General features: G+C 45.1%; 1 protein-coding gene across 10 annotated transcripts in view; it reads left to right on the top strand.

The window, feature by feature from the left end:
* The window catches only part of SNAP47 (synaptosome associated protein 47), a 280665-nt gene that overhangs the window by 251486 nt on the left and 18947 nt on the right, over nucleotides 1-10232 (top strand). Inside the window, exon 1 of one of the 10 annotated variants that reach the window (XM_064639945.1) lies at nucleotides 1-87. The exons of 1 other annotated variant lie outside the window; for it this stretch is intronic. Coding sequence is in view for 4 of the 9 variants with exons in the window: in XM_064639901.1 (XP_064495971.1) it covers nucleotides 8774-8894 (121 nt within the window). In the remaining 5 variants the exon portion in view is untranslated. 8 more of the 10 variants (XM_064639910.1, XM_064639930.1, XM_064639925.1 and 5 more) reach the window with 8 other exon arrangements.

The raw sequence follows: 10232 nt of genomic DNA, 5'->3' as shown, positions 1-10232 counted from the left end.
AAGGGGAGCGCAGCGGCGCGGGGCTCGGCCAATGGGAGCGCGCGGTGTGCGCAGGCGCGGAGCGGGGCCGGGGCCGCGCCGAGGGAGGTGCGAGAGGGGAGGGGGGGAAGGAACGGGGGGGTCTGGGGGCTCGAACCGGGGATGGGGGATCCGACCGGGGGGCTCCCACCGCGGCCGAGGGGGGCACGAACCGGGGCGGCTTCGGAATGGGGCTGGGGGGGAGCTCGGGTTGGAGCTGGGGGTGGAGGTGGGGTTGGGGGGATTCGAACCGGGGTCGGAGGGGCTCCGGCCGGGGCTGGGGGGGTTGGAATTGGGGCTGGGGAACTCTGAAGTGGGGTTGGGGGGACTCGAATTTGGGCTGGGGGGAGCTGGAATTGGGGCGGGGGTAGTTAAATTGGGGCTGGAGGGGGTTAAATTGGGGCTGGAGGGGGTTAAATTGGGGCTGGGGGGGTTAAATTGGGGCTGGGGGGGGTTAAATTGGGGCTGGGGGGGGTTAAATTGGGGCTGGGGGGGGTTAAATTGGGGCTGGGGGGGTTAAATTGGGGCTGGGGGGGCCTCCGATCAGTGCTGGAGGGGCTCGAATTTGGGCGGTGGATGGGAGGGAGGGACTTGAAATGGGGCTGGGGGGGTTCGAACCGGGGCCGGGAGGACTCGAACTGCGCCGGAGGGCTCCGAGTTCGGGTCGGGGGGGCTCGAATTGGGGCTTGAACCCGGGGGGGGTTCGAACCGGGGCGGCTTCGAAATGGGGCCTGGGGGGGAGCTCGGATTGCGGCTGGGGGGTGGGGTCTGGAATTGGGGCTGGGGGGCTCTGAAATGGGGTTGGGGGGACTGGAATTTGGGCTGGGGGGAGCTGGAACTGGGGCTGGGAGGGGTCGAATTGGGGCTGGGAGGGGTCGAATTGGGGCTGGGGGGGGTCGAATTGGGGCGGGGGGGGTCGAATTGGGGCGGGGGGGGTCGAATTGGGGCGGGGGGGGTCGAATTGGGGCTGGGGGGGTCGAATTGGGGCTGAGGGGGTCGAATTGGGGCGGGGGGGGGTCGAATTGGGGCGGGGGGGGGTCGAATTGGGGCTGGGAGGCTCCAAATTGGGGCGGGGGGGTCCTAAAATGGGCGAGGGGCTCCGAATTGGAGCGTGGGGGGCTTGAATTTTGGCTGGCGGGGGGGCTCTGGCTGGGGGCCAACGGGGACTTGAACTGGGGAGGCTCCAAATTGGGGTGAGGGAGAATGGAATTGTGGCCTGGAGGGGCTCAAATTGGGGCCGAGGGGGAATGGAATTGTGTCCTGGGGGGCAGCTGGAATTGGGGCTGGGGGGGAGCTGGAATTGGGGCTGGGGGGGAGCTGGAATTGGGGCTGAGGGGGAGCTGGAATTGGGGCTGGGGGGGAGCTGGAATTGGGGCTGAGGGGGAGCTGGAATTGGGGCTGGGGGGGAGCTGGAATTGGGGCTGAGGGGGAGCTGGAATTGGGGCTGGGGGGGAGCTGGAATTGGGGCTGGGGGGGAGCTGGAATTGGGGCTGGGGGGGAGCTGGAATTGGGGCTGGGGGAGGAGCTGGAATTGGGGCTGGGGAGACTTGAACTGGGGAGGCTCTAAATTGGAGTGAGGGGGGCTGGAATTGTGGCCTGGAGGGGCTCGAATTGGGGCTGAGGGTCTTGGCCAGGGGCTGGGGGGAGGAGGGGGAAGGCAGGGAAGGGGTGGGGGTCTGGCTTAGGCAGGAGCAGGGATTTGGGGAGGACATTTGTGGCAGGGGACGGATGGATGGGATGTCCCCAGGGCTCAGGGGGAGCCCTGTCCTGTTTAATATCCCTGTCACTGCTCTGGGTGGGGGGATCCAGGGCACCCTCATGGATATAACACCAGGTTGGGTGGGATGTGGATCTGCTGGAGGGCAGGAAGGCTCCACAGAGGGATCTGGGCAGGCTGGATCCATGGGATCCATGGGCCAAAGCCAACGGGGTGAGGGTCAAAAGGACCAAGTCCTGGGTGACAACAACCCCTTGGAATGCTCCAGGCTGGGGCAGAGGGGCTGGAAAGCTGGGAAAGAACCTGGGGGTGCTGGTGACAGAGGCTGGACGTGAGCCCAGGTGGCCAAGAAAGCCAAGGGCAGCGGGCTTGGATCCCAAATAGTGTGGGATCTGGAGCAGGGCAGGGATTGTCCCCCTGGGCTGGCACTGCTGGGGCACCACCTGGAGTTGTGGGTCCAGTTCCGGGCCCTGGGGACAAGCCATGGAGGGGCTGGAGTGTGTGCAGGGAAGGGAAGGGAGCTGGGAAGGGGCTGAGGGAGCTGGGGGGGCTCAGCCTGGAGAAAAGGAGGCTCAGGGGGGACCTTCTGGCTCTGCAACTCCCTGACAGGAGGGGGGAGAAGGGTGGAATCAGTCTCTGCTCCCAGGGAACAAGGGACAGGAGGAGAGGGAACGGCCTCCAGCTGTGCCAGGGGAGGGTCAGGTTGGACATCAGCAGGAATTTTTTGCTAGAAAAGGGTGGTCAGGCCTTGGCAGGGGCTGCCCAGGGAGGTTTGGAGTGCCCACCCCTGGAAGTGCCCAAGGAAGGCCTGGATGTGGCACTCAGAGCTCTGGGCTGGGGGACAAGGTGGGCATCGGGCACAGGGTGGGCTCTGTGACCTTGGAGGGCTTTTCCCACCTCTGGGATTCCATGAGGAGAATGGAGGGTTCTGGAGGAGACAACAGGGCTTTGGGTGACTGACCTACAGCTTCCCCTGGTAGGTTTTGTAGGGTGGGGGTGGCTCCTGGGATGTAAAAATGGGCTCCAGGCTGAGATTTTATTAAAAAAAAATCTGGTAGGATTGGGATAAAATGGGCTGTTTTCTGGTATTAGGAAAAGGGTCCAGGGAAAGATCCTTCCAAGACCTGAAGGGAGCCCTCAGGAAACACGGAGAGGGACTTTTTACAAGAGCACAGGACACAGGGAATGGCTTCAAACTGCCAGAGGACAGGGATAGATGGGATGGGATGTTGGGAAGAAATTCCTGGCTGGGAGGGTGGGGAGGGACTGGAATGGATTTCCCAGAGAAGCTGTGGCTGCCTCTGGATCCCTGGAAGTGTCCAAGGCCAGGTTGGAGCAACCTGGGATAATGGAAGGTGTCCCTGCCCATGGCAGGGGGTGGCACTGGGTCATCCTAAAGATCCCTCCCATCCCAAACCATCCTGGAATTCTGTGCTGTAGCTGGTGACTGTGTTGTGTTTGGGATGAGGAGGAAGAGAAGGACTTTGGAGTGGGGGAAAAAGGAAGGGCTGGAAATCCTTTCCAGGATGGAGAAGTTCTGGCTTGGGGTGAAGAAATATCTGGAGAGGGTTGGGATTGGCACTGGAGGAGAGGGAAGGGAGTCTGGGAGGAAACATGGGAGTCACCTCTGAGCACTTTGTGTCTTGTAGCATCTTGTGGAGAATCCCAGAGTTAAAAACCTCCTGGAAGTGTGTCCTGGTTAAAAAAAAAAAAAGGGAAGAACCACTTGTTAGGCCTTGGGAACATCTTTATTGAGGGTTGTTGGGCTCCCAGGAGCTTCAAACTTCTCATTTCCCAGATGGTAAATTGGGAATAAACCACCCTGGGAAAACTGCAGCCAGGAGGGAGGAGAGAAAACAGATAAAACAGGAGATAAAAATAACCCCCAAACCCCATAAAATACGGGATTATGTGTAGGAATGTCGTGCAGATTGTTCCCAAGGGCAGGAGAGAAACATCCAGGACTGGAATTTTGGTGGAAACCTGGCAAAGGGAAGGTGGCAGCTCCTTGTCCTGGTGTTTGGAGCAGCTCCTGGGGTAATTAGTAACACTCCCAATTAATTGGGGAGCTCACACGAGGTGAGTCACCTCCTTTTTATGGAAGCACAGCTGAGTCTCGTGGAAAGAATTCCCACATCGAGGTGACTCTGCAGGAAATCCAGTCCCAGCTCCCTGTTCCCAATCCCAGCTCCCTGTTCCCAGTATCCCAGGTGCTGCTCCCAGTGGAGCTGTGGAAGGAACTGCAGGTTTTTGGGGCAAGAAGTCAAACTATTTGTTAAAAAAATCTGTGATTTCCAGAGTGTGGATCCCTAAATCCCCACTTTGACACTGATTCCACCTTTGAATTCCACACAATCTGCTCCCTCAAGGAACTCTCTGGGAATCCTGAAGCCAACAAAACAGCCAAGTCCTTTTCCAGGGATCCTTGGGGGAATTCCCACAGCACCCACTGAGATCTCCCAACTTGCTGCATCATTATTATCCCTTAAAAACTCCAATGATATTTTGAATTAAACACTCCAAATTCCATATTCTCAAGAAAAGGACTAATCACAGTTTGTTATATCCCACAAAACCCCTGGAATTTGGGTTCCAAACCTTATTTTTGTGGCCTTTTTAAACCCCTTGAAGTTTAAATTTCTTCTCAGAGAGAGAGAGAAGAAAAGGAAAAAAGAAACATCCAGTTGTGATGTTGATGAAAATGAAAATATGGGGGGAGGGGGGGGGGAAAGCTGGAAAAATGAATGGATTGAATTCCCAAAGAAGTTTTTTTGCTTGGAAAATTTGCCCTCGGGCACCTTTAGGAGCTGAGTGAGGTCTCAGGTGAGTCAAAAGTCACAAGACCTGAGGAATGAAAACCTATAAATCCCCCGGGCAGGGACTGCTCTGCTTTTCCTGGACTCAGAGCACTTGTTTTCCCTCAGTTTTTAAATATCCATCCGCTGTTCCTTATGGATTTGGGATTTTGGGAACAGGAACAGGGGCATTTTTGAGACAACTTGGAGCTGGTTTGGATTTGAAGAGAAAGAAACGCTCGGGGAACAAATTCTGCCCTTAAAAAGCAGCCCCAAAAGGCTCCCTGAGAATTCCATGGCTGCACATCCAGGTAGGATTTTGGGATATGGATTGGGAAGATCCTGTTTTATGGCACAGGTTGGGAGGCTGCTTTAAATATCAATATTTTCTCAGTTTTGAGAGCAAAATGTTGTCTTGCTGAGGGTTTTGTAGGGCTGGGGCAACTCCTGGGGTGTGAAAATGGGCTTCCTGAGAATTCCAGGGCTGCACATCCAGGGAAAGACTTTGGGATATGGATTAGGAAGATCCTCAGGTGTGAGGCTGCATTAAATATCAATATTTTCTGAGTTTTGAGAGCAAAATGTTGTCTTGCTGAGGAGCTGGGGGTGGTTTTGTAGGGCTGGGGTGTGAAAATGGGCTCCCTGAGAATTCCAGGGCTGCACATCCAGGTAGGATTTTGGGATATGGATTAGGAAGATCCTGTTTTATGGCACAGGTTGGGAGGCTGCTTTAAATATCAATATTTTCTCAGTTTTGAGAGCAAAATGTTGTCTTGCTGAGGGTTTTGTAGGGCTGGGGCAACTCCTGGGGTGTGAAAATGGGCTTCCTGAGAATTCCAGGGCTGCACATCCAGGGAAAGACTTTGGGATATGGATTAGGAAGATCCTCAGGTGTGAGGCTGCATTAAATATCAATATTTTCTGAGTTTTGAGAGCAAAATGTTGTCTTGCTGAGGAGCTGGGGGTGGTTTTGTAGGGCTGGGGTGTGAAAATGGACTCCCTGAGAATTCCAGGGCTGCACATCCAGGGAAAGACATTGGGATATGGATTAGGATGATCCTGTTTTATGGCACAGGTTGGGAGGCTGCTTTAAATATCAATATTTTCCCAGTTTTGAGAGAAAAATGTTGTCTTGCTGAGGGTTTTGTAGGGCTGGGGCAACTCCTGGGATGTGAAAATGGGCTCCCTGAAAATTCCAGGGCTGCACATCCAGGGAAAGACTTTGGGATATGGATTAGGAAGATCCTCAGGTGTGAGGCTGCATTAAATATCAATATTTTCACACTTTTGAGAGAAAAATATTGTCTTGCTGAGAATTTGGTGAGGGTTTTGTAGGGCTGGGACAACTCCTGGCGTGTGAAAATGGGCTCCCTGAGAATTCCATGGCTGCACATCCAGGTAGGATTTTGGGATATGGATTAGGATGATCCTGTTTTATGGCACAGGTTGGGAAGCTGCTTTAAATATCAATATTTTTTGAGTTTTGAGAGCAAAATGTTGTCTTGCTGAGGATCTGGGGGTGGTTTTGTAGGGCTGGGATGTGAAAATGAACTCCCTGAGAATTCCAGGGCTGCACATCCAGGGAAAGATGTTGGGATATGGATTAGGAAGATCCTGTTTTTTTTTATAATGTCTCTTATGAACATTTATTAATATATAATGTAAAATAATCTAAAATAATATATATATGATATATATTATTTTATTATATATATAATATTATATCTATTATATATATTATATACATATTTATATTAGTATGTTACATATATTATATATTATACTATGCTATAATATAATATATATTATAATGTATAATATATAATATAAAATGAGATAAAATAGTAAATAATATATACTTTTATACATTTATATATATTTATTTTTATTTTTATATAATATGTATTATATGTATTCATAATATATGTTTTAAATCTATATAATATATAATATAATACAATATAAAATAATAATTATACTATGTTTGTGTATGTTTATATCTACTTACATATTTATATACTTTTAATATAATATATATTGTATATATTAAAAATAATGTAATATATAATATATATTGATAATATATATTATAACACATTATATAAATGTAAAAGTATTATAATATTTATCCTAAATAATGTATTATTTATAATATCTATTATAATATAATATTTATAATACATTATTTATAATATATGCTGACATATTAATATATATACACTATTTATACTTTATATATAACATATAAAATACATAAAACAGAATATAAAATAATATCAAATAATAAATATAATCAAATAGAATAATATACATATTATAAATAATATATGTAAATAATTATGGAATTAAGGCAACGAGTTGTTGTGAGCTGGGTGCTGATATTTGAAATTTTCCAAAACCAGTGAAAACAGGAAAAATGATACAAAATGTTAATTTTTATCATCTTTACTGTATTTATTTCACCTCTAGGCCCTGTCCATTAAGTTAAACTTAATTTGGATTTATAAATGATTTAAAAAAATTAAAAATATCTATATGCTTATAAATTAAAATGTTTTAATCTAAAATATATTATGTGTATAAAATATGTATATTTATAAATTAAAAGTATATTATATCAATTATATTAATATATTATATTAAAATATAATTTATAAATTATAATTTATGGATCCTGGTTAATAAACCCTGTACATGATTTATCTTCAACTCTCATTGATTTCACTGCTCAAATGGTTGTTTAACCTGATTTATTTGTTATTTATAGGACTAAATTATTACTATAATAATTATAAACCCATAACAGGAACATTTCCCTCTTCAATTATCCTGGCAAAAACATTCCCTGGATTTTTTGGAGTCCCACTGCTGATGTTTTTGGAATCCCACAGTTTATTCCTTTATTATTTGACTGCTTATTAAAGTTTGACATTAAAGATTATTAAAAAGCATTTTCCTTTTCCCCCGTATTTGCCACAGGAAGAAAATAACCTTGACCTGGAAAATCAAATAATAAAATAATAAAAATAATCAAAATTCTTTCCATCAGATCCTTCTGCTCCAACCTGTGTTGGAGGAACAACCTTGTTTTTCTGCTTGGAAAATTATCTCCAAATTAGGAATTTTATGTAGGAAACGATAAAGAAATAAATAATATTTCCTAGACTTTGTTTTGTTGGCTGGAATCTCATTTAAATCCAATTTCTGGGGGCTTTTTCTCCCTCTCTTTGCCCCCAGTACAATAGATTTATATATTTATATTATATATATATTTTTGTATATATTCATGCATATATAAATATATATATAAATTTTATATCTCTAAATATAAATATTATATATAATATATTGTACATTATAGAATATATATAATATAATATATATTATATTATATATAATATATATAATTATTATATTATATATTATAGAATATATAATATAATATATTATATTATTTATAATGTAGTAATATATGTGATATATAATTATACATATATAAATATATATAAATTTATATATAAATATATAAATATAAATAATATATAATATATAATTATATTAAATATATATGATATATAATTATTATATTATATAATATATAATATATATAATATATATAATATATATGATATATAATAAAAATATATATATATTTATATATATATAAATCCAGTACAGAGGGTTTATTATATATAAAAATCCAGGACTGTGTGGATTTATTGGGAATTTTCACTTTAAACTCCAATTTCTTGGTAAATTTATGGCCTTTTTTTTTTTTTTTCCCCATTTCATCTCTACAATTAATAATGAAAATAAGGTTTTAAAAAGGCCATGAAAATAAGGTTTGGAACCCAAATTCCAGGGGTTTTGTGGGATGTAACAATCTGTGATTAGTCCTTGTCTCAGGAATATGGAATTTGGAGTGCTTAATTCAAAATATCACTGGAAGTGGAGTTTTTAAGGGATATTAATGATGAGAGATCTCAGTGGGTGCTGTGGGAATTCTCCCAAGAATCCCTGGAAAAGGATTTGGCTGTTTTGTTGGTTTTAGGATTCCCAAAGAGTTCCTTGTGTGGAATTCAGAGGTGGAATTAATCTCAGCCTAAGTGGGGATTTAGGGATCCAACTTCCAGCTACTCCCTACAAACACCCGGAGCTCGTGTTCTGGGATTAATCCCTAAATTATCCCGTGATCCATCCGAGGAGATAACGAGCTGGGGAGTGATTAAATCCCCGTGACGTGATGGGTGTTCCCAAATTAATTGTGGGATGTCCAACTGTAACGAGGAATCGAGATGTTCCGGGGGATAATCCAACCCTCGGGAACCAGAAACCTCTGGAAGTGTGGGCAGAAGCCACTCCAGGTGTGTTCTGTTTGATCTCCCATTCCAAAGGTTTTGGATTGTTGGGATAGAAGGAAGTGGCAGCTCTTTGTTTTCCTCCCGGGATTCCGGATCCCGCTGAGCAATCCCTGCGGGATTCATGTGTCATCCCAGAGCATCCCGTGCTCCCAGGAAAATGTGACCCATCCACAAGTGCTGTGATTATTTCCCAGGACAAAAACTATGGATTTGGGTTGTTCCACCAGAAGTTTGGCTCCCCTTAAATTTTTAAGGAAGATAATTTTCCCAAGTTATTATTCCAAAGTAATATCCAAGAGATAGTGACAATTCCTGAAGAATATGGATCCATTTATGGCCGGGAGTTTCTGCTCCTTAATCCTTGGGAATTCTGCTCAAAAATGTCCCTGCCCATAGTAGGGGGTTGGATTAGAAGATCTTTAAGATCCCTTCCATCCCAAATCATTCTGTGATTCCATGGATATTCTGGAGTGTTCCCAACACACCTGGATGTTGGGATATCAGAGTGGAAAAAGAAAGAGCAGTTATTCAGTGTGGTCACTGTAGATGCACATTCATGGGATGTGTTTTGGGATATCCTGGATTTTTCTCCGGGACCTGTTGGTCTGTGGGAAGCTCCTTCTGAGCATGGAGTGGGAATGGGAATATTCCAGGACATTTAAGGCAATAAATATTGGAAGTTTGTGCTACTGGGAATGGGGTGGCCAATGCTGTTGACAGTCCTTTCCAAAGGACATGTTGAGGTGGTTGGAAATGATTATGGAACAATGGATGAGTTGAATTCCCAAAGAGTTTTTTGCCTGGAAAATTTTCCCTCGGGCACCTTTAGGAGCTGAGTGTTGGGTAAAGCTTTGGACGTTCTGGAGTGTTCCCAACACACCTGGATGTTGGGATATCAGAGTGGAAGGAGAAGGAGCAGTTATTCAGTGTGGTCACTGTAGATTAATGGGATGTGTTTTGGGATATCCTGGATTTTCTCCGGGACCTGTTAGTCTGTGGGAAGCTCCTTCTGAGCATGGAGTGGGAATGGGAATATTCCAGGACATTAAGGCAATAAATACTGGAAGTTTGTGCTGCTGGGAATGGGGTGGCCAATGCTGTTGAGAGTCCTTTCCAAAGGAAATGTTGAGGTGGTTAGAAATGATTATGGAACAATGGATGGATTGAATTCCCAAAGAGTTTTTTGCCTGGAAAATTTTCCCTCGGGCACCTTTTGGAGCCGAGCTCCCGGTAAAGCCCTGGAGCATTCAGGGGACTCAAAACTCATCCACATCCATCCACAGCTGTTCCCAAACCTATCTCTGATCTCCACCTGGAATGTGAGGGTACTGGAAGCAAACT

Source organism: Pseudopipra pipra, chromosome 1 (genome assembly GCF_036250125.1).
Source record: "Pseudopipra pipra isolate bDixPip1 chromosome 1, bDixPip1.hap1, whole genome shotgun sequence".
Classification (NCBI taxonomy): domain Eukaryota; kingdom Metazoa; phylum Chordata; class Aves; order Passeriformes; family Pipridae; genus Pseudopipra; species Pseudopipra pipra.
This window is presented reverse-complemented; position numbering and strand designations above follow the sequence as displayed.